General features: G+C 36.4%; 1 protein-coding gene across 12 annotated transcripts in view; it reads left to right on the forward strand.

Annotated features, from left to right (window-relative positions):
• Positions 1–14,669, forward strand: part of LOC139149803 (1-phosphatidylinositol 4,5-bisphosphate phosphodiesterase beta-4-like) — a 127,445-nt gene that overhangs the window by 101,461 nt on the left and 11,315 nt on the right. For 2 of the 12 annotated variants that reach the window (XM_070721786.1, XM_070721788.1), the window contains exons 15-24: positions 936–1,031; positions 3,608–3,744; positions 4,142–4,180; positions 6,037–6,181; positions 8,646–8,730; positions 8,892–9,068; positions 9,750–9,852; positions 10,396–10,560; positions 11,376–11,475; positions 13,904–14,008. In XM_070721786.1, the coding sequence (XP_070577887.1) occupies positions 936–1,031; positions 3,608–3,744; positions 4,142–4,180; positions 6,037–6,181; positions 8,646–8,730; positions 8,892–9,068; positions 9,750–9,852; positions 10,396–10,560; positions 11,376–11,475; positions 13,904–14,008 (1,152 nt within the window). Of the gene's footprint in view, positions 1–935; positions 1,032–3,607; positions 3,745–4,141; positions 4,181–6,036; positions 6,182–6,311; positions 6,460–8,645; positions 8,731–8,891; positions 9,069–9,749; positions 9,853–10,395; positions 10,561–11,375; positions 11,476–13,903; positions 14,009–14,669 lie in introns of all 12 variants that reach the window. The other 10 variants (XM_070721785.1, XM_070721787.1, XM_070721789.1 and 7 more) reach the window with 7 other exon arrangements.

A 14,669-nucleotide genomic window follows, 5' to 3' on the forward strand; every position in this document is an offset into this window, starting at 1 on the left:
TATGAGTCTTGATATTGCTGAGATTATTTCTTGCTTCCCGTGTTTGTTTCGCTAAGAAATGTATTCATAAACAGGATTACAAAATAGCATATTTTCATGAAATATATTCAATTACGCAGAACTTGGACACAGTTGCTAAATGTATTCAGTTCTTCAAATGTGAAATTGTTAATCAAACTTTGTTACCTAGAAAATGTAAGTTATCGAGGCATCATATCTCAACCAAAAGTTGAGATATATTAGGAGTATCTCGGTTGACAGTAAGATATCTCATCAGTTGTACAGTGTAATTTGTTGCCACCATAAAGAAGTAGCTACATGGTAAACGCCTAAGCAATGAAGTCTATATGTGAAATGAAATTCACTACAGCACCAGAAAAAAATGATGTCTCTGTCACGAGAGAAAGTCTCGGAAACCAGTATTTGGTTCACAGATAGAAATCATAAACACAAATGTATGTGTCTCCCGAAATTTTTATGAGTAAAACATATGAAACGTTGATGCAATGGGCCTTCATCATTTCCCATCTCCATTAAAATGTATTACTTTATTGCTCCATGTTTGCAAATAGTCTTGTGAAGTCAACATGATTTTCAGTATTTTTATTACCATAAGTTGTAAATGTGTAATTTGTTTTTTACCACATTATATGTCTAGTGAAAATGTTCATGTCATTTTTAGTTTTTATTTTCATTTATTGATACCTCAACGTAGTCAATCTTCAGACCCTTTTGCCATAGTTTACCCATCATTTCCTGTGTATTTATTTTAATATTTGTCACCAAATTACTGCTCTAGGGGATGATGGAGTTTCCATGAGAAAAAGACAAACAGACAATATTGAAATGAGTTTGGGAAATCTTATGGGTTGTGTGTTTGCCGCTTGACTTGTGTCCTCTCATTGGTTTGTTTGTTTGTTATTTAATCACCACAGACAGTGACTCCCAATCTGACGCTGGAGATCAACCAAAGGCTTGCATCTCGAATGAAACCTCCAACAGTTCCAACCAAAACAGCTCCACTAAATCTGGTACTGCACCTGTCTCATCAGTCTAACTTCACCCCTACCACCCCTCTCCAACACCATTGACAAATTTCTGTGGCCACATTTTTTTTCTTTTTCTCACATTTGTTTTGTTTTTCAGTCGACCCCGACTCCCACTTGCTGTCATCTTGTCACTCACCATCACTTCTGTCCTCTTGTTCCAGCACATCATCATCATCAATAACATTTCTCCTCACTCAATTAACCCAATAACAATGAGAACATATATCACTGAATTTTGTCGGAACTTGTCTTGGGCAGGTAATTGTTGGAATCAAGGGTGCGATTGGACTTCTTGTGCCTTATTTTTCACCTCGTCTGGTTTAACGTGATCACCTTCAACTCCTTGCATGGTTCAACATGTGACAACTTGTCTTTCGCTTGCCTGTTTTTTAATAGCTTGTGGATGTACAAACCCTGTTTTTTCTTAGGGTTAGGGATTTACATCATATCGCTTGCTGAGGGCTTTGACGTTCATTTGCAGTGTGTTTTCACATTTGTTTGCCATCGCTCATCGTCTGTCTCAGATATCATCATTTTCTTGCAGAGTGTTTCCTCTATCTGCAACCAAGGTTTTCATATTATCAATCCAAATTTTTATCAATGAAACACCCTAAATGGCACGTAATTAATGGTGTTCCCCCGCAAAGTTGGCTGGGTAATATTTGTGCTTTTTGACAATCATTCAAGACCATGAGAGTCAGGACGGGTCATAGTACTAACACTTTAAATTGTCATCTTCTGTGTTTACATCATCACTTGTCTTCCACCATGCCGATTCTTTCTGCTTCTAATTACTCAAAAGTTCTCACAAAGCTATCATACAGCTCATTTTTTGCCACGACCTTTGTTGTCTGCAAAACTGTACCAATTAATATTTGTGCAACACATCTCAGAGATATGATTATTATGTAGCAGTAGACCATAGTAAGTTTTTATTTTTTCACTTTGTACTGTTTTTTTGTTCTCTGCCAATGTTTTCAATACATGTTAATTGTATATTGTTATGTGCTTCCTAGTATCTTTACAACTTCCTGTCGTTCCATGAAAAGTTTTTGACTTTGCAAAATCAACGAATTCTCAGGGTTATCAGTTCTGTACAGTATTTGTGTCATAGGATATTTTGGTATATTTTCTCCGTACTTTTTTTTACTTTTGGGCTGCTTTTGTACTGTGTATTTGATGCATATACTCAAATGTTTGTTTGTTTGTTTATTTGTTCATTTGGAATGTACTAATATAGGAATGAGACCAGCGTGTTCTGATTCAAACTCCTGACCTATATCTGACCTAAAAACCAGCCTGCTGGTGATTGTTATACCTATCACACCATGACTACTAGGGGCAGCCCATTTTGACCTTTGACATCATAACTCTCATCTTCTCTGGTGTTATCTTTGAGTTTTGTAAAAGAACTTCTTTATCTATGTGATTTTATTTTCCTCTCCTCTGTGCATGTGAATTTTCTTTCCCCTTTTCAACATTCTTTATGTATCTCTGGAACGTAATAATGTAATCTTCCACAGTTTAACACAACACACAGACTTTTAATACTCCTTAACCTACGCATCATGTGTGATTATTATTCTGGGTCGTTTTTGTCGTTATGTCGCACTGATAATCTTAACATGCACACACACTGCAAGTGAATTAAAGGTGCACGCATGTGTTTGACCATAATTAACCCATATTTTATAACATTGTTTTAACCGGCGAACGTTTGGACTTTTTTCACGTCAAGATGTCATGTCATACAACTGTTTTTTACACACAGCATGGCCTTTCCTTCCGTCAAGGTTTTCTGCACTTGAATATATTGTAGTGTTTACTAATTTCATAAAATTCTTCTTTTTCTTCATCTCAATAGTACCAACATCTTCAAAAAAGCACTGTACAATGTGAAAAGCAGCTTATGTCCCCCTTTTCTTTTGAGTCTTGCGTTTGATCAGACAGCTTCTGTTACGGGATGGCTTCTTACCACTGCAATATGCTTTTCTCTTTTGTAAATTTTTAAACATTTCATCAACTCTTCAGCTTGACTTTTTTTCAATTTTTGTTCTTGCCTTGCATTTACTCTTTTTTGATCCCTTTTTCACGCATTTTGCTGTAGTTATCAATCTATAATGTTACATCTTTCACAAAGGAAAATTTGCTCATTTACTTTGAAAAGGGTGACGGTATCTCCGATTAATTCTTATGATGCCACTATTTCTTCAAAAGTGAAAATATTTTGGAACTTGTCTGTGTAAATGTAGGTATTTATCAGACAAGAAACTTAAAAATGTGTATATTATGATGTCATTTGATGAGAAGTTTACCAAAATGTACTTGTCACCTGTTATAGTTTTCTTTTGAAGTATATTATCAATGTATCACTCACAATCTTTTTTCTTCTGTATTTTACTTTTCCTCTTAAAGCTTTCTTTGAGTTGCTAGTGGATTTTGATTTTGTTCCCTTTTGATAGCATAATCTGTATTCTTTTGTTTTGTTAGCACTTTGGCAGAGTTCCCCTACCTATCGCCATATTTCACATTTTCCCCATAACGCTGTTTGATTACAGGAGAGACGTTGGAAAACAAACCGAAACTGACAGAGTACGAAGAAGCCCATCCCGAATACAAGTTCAAAGAGGAGGAGCCAGTAGTCGTCAAAGAGGAGGTTAAGGTCAAGCAGTCAAGTGTAAAGGTCACAAAGAAGGTATGACACTGGGTGTACATCTTTCTCTCTCTGTCTCTCTCGGCAGATTAGTGTGTGGAGTCAACTAAAGCTATTATTGCCAAAAAAAGCATAATACCGCAGCTTAAAAACTGGAATTTGTTTAGAGCTCAAGCATTTTCAACACAACTTACGCTGAATCAATTGTCGCCTAAATTCCAGCCATGACAACACAAATGCTAATATCATTAACATCAGTCACGTGTTAATCTTTTCTGTTACTTTGTTTCTAATCACCGTTCTCTTTTTCGTTCTACTTTTCTGTTCCTCTATTGACTCTTTGTTTCTCTCTTTTGTTGTTATTTACTTTTTGTATTGTTTCTGCTTTATTTCTTCTCAACAATTTGTAACTCGCTTGTACGTTTTTTTGCTTAACAAGGCTGAACAGCCAAAGAGCGATCAGGGAAAGAGCGATCAGGTAAACTGCTCCCATTTGGTGTATCTCTGATTTCGAAAAAAAAAAAAAAGAAAAATACTTGTGAAGTGGTTCTCTGAGTTTGTCTTAAGTATGTTCAACTGGTTTTCCATTACGATGTATTATTTTATATCAATAAAATGCATGTTTTGTTTCTGTGTTGTTTCTTTTGTGGTCTCTTTTATTTCAAAAACTTTTCTGGAACGAAAAAAAGTTGATAGCAACTGGTGTTCGAATCATTGTACAAGGAGCCATCCCATCTTGCTACATGCTGGTGTCCGTAACACCATTCGGCTCAAAGTGAAAATGAAAAAAAAAAATGGAAAAATTGTGAAATACAAAAAAATATATTTCTGAGATTTTAAGTGCGATTCTGGGCAGCTGAGAGAATTCATGAATTTTAGAGTAGAACATGCACAAACAAAAATCATGTAAAATTTCACGAAAATTACAGAGCGTACTAGTAAAGAAAAAAGTATATGACATGAGTTTGCACTTGATATGACATGACAAAAAGTTGCTCACAAGTTTGTTTTCACTGATCAACCATATATCAGCACTTCCAAACTTAGAATTAACAGCAGCTCAGCAGCTGAGGTATTCATATTAATGCATAATGACCATTTGTTTAAAAAATTTTAACAAGCCTTACCAAAAGTGTCTATGTGCATTTTAAATGCAAACAGAGATTTGCTTGCATCACTCCTCACAATTATTGCACTACAATCTGTTCTGAAAAGAGCTTGCATAGCATCTGATAATGAACTCCAGCCTACAAGAGTTTGTCATAAGCACACGTCAATCTTTTCTCACTATTGCAATCTGTGTTTATCACAAGTAGTCTATATGGACCGTCGGTGGATAAATTTTTTTTTTCGTTTCTCATAAAAGTATGTGGAAAAGAAAGACATTTGAAAAATGGCCAGATATGAAATCATGTGAAGAAATGTTCCCAGCATGCAGTTGCCAATATGCAGATCAGCATTGCTTCTCAATAGATATGGCAAGCAAAACTCTATAAACTAACTGAAAACAAATTTTCAGCATTTCATATTTTTTTAATGCATGGCTTAAACAGATAAAAATATCATTAATTTTTTTTAAGGTAGATTTTATAAATCTGTCAAAACACTGATGAAACACAATGTCCCATTGTTAGTACTGGCTTTTGCTCACAGTGACACTCCATTCTTCACTACAAAACAGTTATATAAAGATTTATTCCTGCAATCTCATATTTTTTGAACAAAAAACACATTGATTTAAACTGATCATGGAAGTTTGAAAAATGATCCTTCCATTCGGCTTGGTGAGTTTTAACAAACATTGTCGTCACTTTCTGGGGACGTCCAAGTGTTTGATGGTTATGAATATCAAAATCAACCTGTTATCAAACATCGCCCAAATTGCAAATGATCCCATAAAATATTTCTTCATAAATCCACTCACCCTGTGGTCTGGGTTTAAGTGCACCCAACCATTTTTCGCTGTGAATTCACTTTTGTGGGATGTGTGTGAGTACGCCTGCACCAGACATCATGCACCACCAGACTATATGTTGACTATGGACACGTTACCTTTACTTGCCTGGACCTCACACAAATGAGACACCCAACCAATATCTGTGTTGAACCTCACTCTGCATCAGCTAATCAATAACATGTTTGTTCTTTCTATACCACTGACTAGCTGTAATCAACATGTGGTGTTTTTTTTATACTTGACATATTTCCATGTATACATATTTTTTCTCTATTTTTCTTTTTTTTTCCTATTTTGTTTTTCCTTCTATTTTCCTCTATTTTTCTTTTTTGCGTTTCGGCCGGCGACGTTACAAATTCCTCTGTTACCAATAACAGGGGGATGACCTGACGCAGGAGGACGAGGCGGTGGTAGTGGCCAATTACCACTACACCGGTGCAACCACTAACATACATCCCATCTTGTCCTCGCTTGTCAACTATGCACATCCGGTGAAGTTCCAGGGCTTCGATGTCGCAGAAGGTATTGGTCTTCCTATCCAGACTAACAAACTAATAGCAAAAAAAAAAGAGACTAGTAGTATGTAGTGGCTGGCTTGTAGGCAAGTAGAAGTAGGGTGTGATGTCACTCAAATCTGTTTTGTTGTTTCCAGGAGGAGACTGGGGGCGAAGACACTGACGTTGCAGTAGCACAAGCTCACTACCAATACACTGGTGGCACCACCAACATTCACCCTTTCCTATCCACATTAGTCAACTATTTACATCCCGTCAAGTTCCCGGGGTTTGACGTGGCCGAAGGTAGAGTTTTGTTGAGTTAAGCCATTCTTATCCCTGTTCTCATGAGTGCAATACAAAAAAATATCAACTGCTGTTGTGTTCTGTGATTTTTTTTTTGAAAAGTTGCCACAAGATGGTTGTATTTTTTACTCTTTTTTTTTTGTATGTGTTATTTTTCTTTTTGACCAGCATTTGCTAACCTCAATCTGGAGGGGTGTCATTTTATCACAATCATGCGTACAGGGTTTCCTTTCTTTGCCCTCTTTCCTGGTATTCAGATTTCAATATCTGAGTTACGTTAAAACTAGCAAAACATTCATTTTAACGAGAGTCCTTTCTCCTGTGTACCCTGTCTGAGTCAACTTTCTCTCCTCTTACCAGTCTCCAAAAGCGTGATTGAAATAAAATGAAAAAAATCCCTCCAGATGAAGGACCAGTGTGGCTGCTTCTTGCACTCAGTGAACAAGGATAGATTCTGTCTTAATTCGCAAAACGATAAAGAAAAACCTAAAGGGAAACAAAAAAAATCCATGTACCAGTGGTGATTGGCCGTAAGGTTTTCTCCACACTCTTAAGTATGATTTCAATGACCTAATTGTTTCTTACTATGTTAGGCACCAAGTCATATTGCTTTCCCACTTCCAATTGTGCACTGTTCATGGCGCCAACCAGTGTGTCTCTGTGTGTTTGTTCATTGCTTTTTACTTTCATTTCCTCCGCTGAATATACTTACACAATAACACTAAGGGTTTCCGTACAGTTCTGCCTCACTTTTTAGCTTGCAGCCAGCAGTTGTGCCGCATCAAAAAAGTCAAATGCCTTTTGTTTATTCGTAGGGGCTCAAACATTTGTAAGTTAAGGAAATTCATATTTTTAATACATGTAGTTGTTGTTATGCAATCATTTTTAAGTTCATTTGCATTTCTGATGTTAAGGTAACATATCTTTATAGTAGATGATTTTTGCATACATTTTTATAAAGCCAGTCAGTGATTTAGTTCATTTTCATACATCTCAAAGATTTTGTTTTCAGAGGTGGCTTGGCATCATCTACATAGAGTCAAGGGAACTAACTCTCTTGTGAATGGAGCTATGACATAGAAACCTACAGTGTGTGAATAATGTGCAGTTTACGCAAAGGAACCATATAACATGACACTGACCCCTCTTAGCTTTCCAATTACTACATGAGCATAGAAATTGTTTATTTCAGAAGAATTTTGAAAGGCCTGATCATTTCAGACTGTATAAAGTTTGTTAAAAATACATTCACAGAGTCAATTACCGGTACTCTATTTTCACAACAGGGGTTGTCAGAACATAAGTGTTCATGTATTTATTACTGGAAACTGGTCCGTGTTCATTCATCAGGAACAAAATGAAAGCAGATATTATTACAAATTTTCATATTTCACAAAATTTGAAATCAAACTTTTTGTAGGCCAATTGCCCTTGTTGAGCACAGGCAGACAGTTGAAATCTCACTATTCGAAGAAATTTGAGCTTAAAAGAAAACAGAATTGTTAGATCTTCCATTCAAATTTCTCAAGACAGCAAATCCGGACTATGCACAACATTGTAGAGCCATTCTCCAAAGTGTAAATCAAAGACAGGAAATAGAAGAGAAAATATGCCTTTTCCTTCAAGTCAACTTGAACCCCTGAGAGACAAACAAATCTTTCAACTCAATTAACAACCCAAAGAAGCTCTCCCAGCTGTGACTGTGCAGCCCAGATATCCACTGTGCAGCCTTTGCCACTTATGTCAAATGAAACCAATTCTCCTGAATGTTTCATCGGAATGAGCATTCTTCTTCCGGTTTCTCCCCTTGCCAACACAATCGCAGCCTCCATGTGTTCTCCTAGACATCACAAGGTAGTGTAGAGCAGGTTTCCCCCATCCATCTTTTCACGGCATCAATTGGTATTTCCATAAATCATTTGAGGGTCCGTTGTAGTTCTCCTGAAATGTATAGGTATAGGGACAGTTGCCTCTTGGACATGTACCCCACAGAGATTCCCCACTAACTAAGAGAGGGGCAAGGGTCAGGGTTAGAGTTAGGACAAGTGTCTTGTGGGTAAATGTCCAGGGGGGTGACTGTCTTAGAACCAGACTTTAATAGTCACTTCTGATGAAAATATAATATCTTGTGAGTTCATGTTTTAATTTCTGGAATTTCATTTTTCCTTTTCCAATCCCTAAAACAGAGCGTTGCCTGCACTACCAGATGTCCTCATTCAACGAATCGATGGGTCTTGGTTACATTAAGTCCCAGTGTATTGAATTTGTGAAGTATCCTTTGCAATCACAGTCTTGTGATTTCCTTCTAGACCACAATCCAGCAACATTGTCATTTTTATTTGCATGTACATTTTGCAAGAGTATGACACTCAGTTAAGTTCGTCAACAGTAGTGTTCTTCAAATCTTCAAATTTTCCTTAACTGCATGCCAGTTACAACAAACGCCAGATGAGTCGAATCTATCCCAAGGGTGCGCGCGTAGAGTCCAGTAACTACATGCCACAGATCTTCTGGAATGCTGGTTGCCAGATGGTTTCCCTGAATTTCCAGACTCCAGATCTAGCAATGCAGCTGAATCAAGGCAAATTTGAGTACAACTACTCCTGTGGGTAAGTCTGACAAAGTTTCTGGTCGTAACCTTACCACTGACAAGTTTTGGTAGAACCCTGCTGTTGTGAGCAGGGTGGGTTTGATCATTCCATGAGAATTCGGAGTGAACAGCCGGATTTCTTGTAGATACATCAACGTCAATACTCATTGTAACTACTTGCCATTGTTATTGTCATTTTCTATGTGTTCCTTGGACCTGGTAGATTATTTATCTACCTTGAATGATACTCAGAATATTGAACTTGTTTTGATGTATATTTTGTACAGTTGGTTTTATCCCTGTCATTACCATTGGTTTTGTTGGGATAGGAAAGATCATGTGTAAGGAAATAGTTTGTCATTTATTGTTGAATTCAGTATCTGTTTTTCAGCAGAAAGCATCAAACTTAAAAAACACAAGGTGAATTTAATAACATAAATCATAGACAGTTAGGTGTCTTTCCCAAGTTTCTTCTCTATGTATATAAAATTCCATTCAGTAATTCATGTTGGTTAACTTTTGCCAAAATTTAGTTGACAAATTGCAGCACAGAGATTTACAAAAATCCAGATTAAATATTCAGTTCACAAATAGCCCTTCTCCTACTTTGTAAAAAGGAAATGTTTTTAAATTCTAAGGTGTTATCATTTTGTTCTCTGTCTGAAAACTTAATGTCAGAACTTTTGATCTTCATGCACAGGTATTTGCTGAAACCAGATTTCATGAGAAGACCTGACCGTACCTTTGACCCTTTCTCTGAATCACCAGTAGATGGCGTCATAGCAGCCACTTGCTCTGTGAAGGTGAGTCCCCTGCTTGTCTGGTGGAGATGACCCACATGTAGAGTGAGTGAGCACAAAGATATAACTCTACTTCAGTAACACGGGTGATGATGAAGCTACTGAAGATCTGACTGTGACTGTTTCACTAAGACTTACGTGAAAACAGTGTATATTGTCGCAAATTTAAAAAAGAAGTGGTGACATTCAGGAAATTTGGCGTAGCAATTCAAAACTCAGAGTTGGAGATTAGCCTTGATGTCTAAATCCAAATGAATTCATTTGAACAGATGTCTGCTTCAAAGCGTACTTTGAATTGGTTATTTAAGTAAAAAATGTATGTTGAAAAATAATAACTCTTCTCTTGAAGGTGTGTATTGAAGCTTATACATCATATGTACCATGGTTATCTCTTCTATACACACATGGATTCATGCATAGTATCTGGACATTAATTAAAACTTCCTGTAACTTTGTGTTTGCCACACAGTTCTTATCTCCACATTTCCTCCAACAGCTTTCAATAAAGACTTTTCTCCTCCTTGTTTCACACTTTTTTGTGTACAGGTGATATCGGGTCAGTTCTTGTCAGACAAGAGGATAGGTACCTACGTAGAAGTGGACATGTACGGTTTGCCGACAGACACCATCCGGAAAGAACACAGAACAAGAGTTGTGCCCAACAACGGTCTCAACCCTGTATACAATGAAGAACCGTTTGTCTTCAGAAAGGTGATCACACTATTATAGCTGTTTTAACCCTTTGAGTGCTGTAATTTTTCCCACCAAAAATTTAGTGCAACATTTTACCAAAATTTTAAGAATTGTTTAGTAATTTTTGGATAATTTTGGACCAAATGAGCATCACATTTCATAGGCTACAATTTTTTAGCCAAATTTTGGCAAAAATCTGAAAAAAATTGACTGGGATATATTTTATAAAGGTGACAAAAATTGACTTTGGCGCTCAAAGGGTTAATAAAAGGGAGGCTCGTGTAGTAAACTTGTCTGCTGATAAAAATATATTTCAGCCATGTGTTAGGCAAACTGTATGCATTCATAAGTCTTTTCACACCATTGTATCTTTTATGTATTATGATTGGATTGTCAAATACCATTTCATAACTCTTTTTAAATGATTTTATTTAAATAGAAAAGACACACATAGTCAGTGATCTTGTCTTTCCACAGACTGTATTAAAGAGTGCTAATTTAATTGTGCTGATCTTAATGAAATCAGAGTACCATCATTAATGTGCGAAAACAACTATTTCTCCAAAAGCTTTAAGAATTAATTCCATAAGTACTCAAACAAGAATGACACAATTAGTACTTTCTTACCGCCAAGCTCCGTATTAAACTTTAACGTATAAGTCAAACGATCAGACCACAATCTGCATAATACAGACATGTACAAAGACAAAATGAGTACACATCTCTGTCGGCAGCACCAAATGTTGCAGATGCGTTGCTATATTTTATATCAAACCTACAATTATGATCAGTGCTGTTTTATAGAATTTCTTGGTTTTTTTCTCCTCTGTTAGGTTGTATTGCCAGACCTTGCAGTCTTACGTATTGCTGTGTATGATGAAAACAGCAAGATGATTGGACAAAGAATCCTACCTCTAGATGGTCTACAGGGTGGTAAGTAACAGCAGATTCCATTGGTGTACCTTGGTCATGTGACATCTTCCATCTCAAATCCACCTCTAATCCACAAAAGTGTATGTAATATATTTTAACCAATTTACCATGCACCCATGGCCAGAATCTTACATTCTTAGGGACTGGTCAGTTTCTTCGGCCTGGGGGGGGGGCCGGTGGATTATTTTTTGCCGACGTCAAAAAGTGGCTGACCCCCCCTATTCCAAATTTTCAAAACAGGGTGGACCCCCCCTATTCCAAATTTCTAAAACAGGCCCCCCCCCCCCCCCCACCGGGCGCGACAAATGTAAACAAAAGATGGACATAAATTATATATATATATATATATATATATATATATATATTATATATATATATATATATATATATATATATATATATATATATATATATATATATATTTTACATTTTACATATATTTATATTTTAAATAGTCATTCTATGTTTTAGTGAAATTGTTGACATGTCAGTTGTAAAATAGGAATTTCAAAGTGTCAATCTTAAAGTTTAAATACAGTACATTTTGAATGAGCTGTATTTTGAATGAGCTGTGAATGTATTTCACACTTTCTCTGCTTAACCAGATGTCCTGAACTGTTGTACAGAAATGGATGTCAATCATTAATATCAAAGAGGAAAAAGCAGTGAATCAAAAACTTTGATGGGTGTTAAGACTTGCCAACCATCCAATTAAATCTACTGAGGAGCCATAGAGAGCTTTTTTAGCCAAATCTGATGTGTACAGTGTCTGAGAGGACCTTTTCTTGTGTAACATTGAAACCATAAAAGCACAGCTAATAATGACAAAAACTGCCTTTTTTAACTGTTATTTTGTTCATAAAAAAGCATCTTTCTACAGAAAACCTATGAAACAAAGGAAAATAATTGCATCAATGACAAGGAAAGATATCTTGTCCTTTTTCTATCTCTAAAATAAGTCACTGTATCAAATATATATCGTGAAATATTTGTGCATGTTGCTTTCTCATACTGAATTCTCACAGAGAGAACAGAAAAGTATCAGGAATTTGTCATCCTTTTCATATGAAATGCAGATTTCATAATGGTAAACTTTCACTTAGCAAACATCAAGATATCTCTGAAAGTATGGCGCCCGAAGGGCGCGCCAAAAAATATGAAACATCCTGATATCTCTGATATATATGCCTTGTATATTAAAGTCATGCACCTGAAGGGCATGCTGAAAGATGTATGATATATTAAAGTAATGAGCTTGAAGAGCACGCTGAAAAATATTGAACATACAGATATCTCTGATGTATGTATGCTTGATATGTTAAAGTTTGGCGTGCTGAAAAATATGACTGATTATTAAAGTTATGTGCCCGAAGGGCGTGCCGAAAAATACAACTGAATGATGAATTTTGTGGCTGACACTAGCATTTTAGGCAATGATGAGCCTGTGTCAAAATTCAAAAACACACTGACCCCCCCCTATTGGGCATTTCAAAACATGGTGACCCCCCCTATCACCAAAGTCAAAAACAGGGTGACCCCCCCCCCCCCCCATGAATCCACCCCCCCCCCCCCAGGCTGAAGAAACTGACCAGTCCCTTACATTCAGTGGGAGAAACCTGAAATTTGAGAGCCTTACTTTTATCCCGCAACCCTCATAAATATGGAAATAGCCATGTAAACAGGCTTCATTCAACCACTGGATGACATTGCTACTTCAGTAACTGTACACACAATTCTCAATATCTTACTAGAATCCTTCAGTAAAGATAGTGGGACTAAAATGAACTCAAATAGGAAGAGTTATTTAGATTCCAATATGGTGTTACCACTTTTCTGATATCAGTCTCTGAAACATCATGAGCACAGAGATTGTTGGGCATTTTTTGCTTTCACAATGTTGGCAAGTAACACCAATATGATATCACTGCCATGGCTCATCCTCCGTGGCTTGTGTGCTAGGACATGTGTTCATGTTGACCAAGCCTGAGATTTGTGGCCTCTCTGTGCTTTGCTGTACCTTGTACTAAAACCTGCAACGACTTCATGGAATCTAGCAGAGCTAAACAATCAAAGATTTATACACCATCACAGTAGTTAACCATGTAAAGTATCTCTTTTCTTCAAATTCTTTCAAATATTGATGTTGGCAACATCTCATGTGAAAAAGTAGCATCTACTTTGTTTGTTAACTTTGCAAGTTACAAATTTTGATATGGTCCAAGAACATTAATTTGCACAAAGTTATAAAATATCAACACTGATATTTCACAGAAAACAGGACTAGAGTGGAGCAATATACTGGTAGGCATCAACATGTGATCAACCGAATCACAATATTGGAGAAGGATTGGTTTAACCCATGAATGTTACCACTAATACCATTTAGATTAAAAATGTTCACTGTTTGTGTGTTTTTTTAATTCTACAGGCTACCGTCACGTTTCGTTACGTACAGAGGGTAACTTTCCCCTGTCACTGCCAACCGTTTTCTGTTTTATTGAAATCAAGACATACGTGCCTGACGGGCTAGGAGGTGAGTGGAGTCAATAGTAATTGCAGAGTGTTGTGGTTGGTAATGAAAGTATACAACATGTGTTTGTAGTAAAAAATCATCGGAATCCATTTTTGAATTTTCTGTACAGAGTGGTACATTGGGTTATGAAACATCTCATATAAATGTTATTCTCAATCAATCGATCAATTAATCTTTATTATACTCAACTCACAGTAGCAGAGAGTATGGTATAAATTCCAAAACTTGGACAAAGTACGAAACTGAACACTTTCAAAAGGACAACAAAGTATCCAAGTTGTACAATAAACAAACTGTTTAACAGTAAGAAGGGTACTAGAGGGTCAGCACAAAGCTGTGTTCTTCAAGAATATAGCAAGATCTGGAAAATTATACTCTATAAGCCTATACATTATTGATCACCAGACAGTATAATTCTTAGAAACCGCGAAGTTTGATATATTGTGATATTTTCAAAAAGTTATAATTGAATGTTTGAGAATATCACAACATATGAGTACTTTTTACTTGTTGTGCTTTCATTCCTTTGTTTGAAACAGCGGAGATAACAAGCTGGACGGTTTAGTTGACAGTTCCAAAACAACTTATAAATTTGAAACACCAGATATCAGGATGAGTACATGTCGAATTAAATTTTTTATTTAACATACATTTTATGTAC

Source organism: Ptychodera flava, chromosome 14, assembly GCF_041260155.1.
Source record: "Ptychodera flava strain L36383 chromosome 14, AS_Pfla_20210202, whole genome shotgun sequence".
NCBI classification, from domain to species: Eukaryota; Metazoa; Hemichordata; class Enteropneusta; family Ptychoderidae; genus Ptychodera; species Ptychodera flava.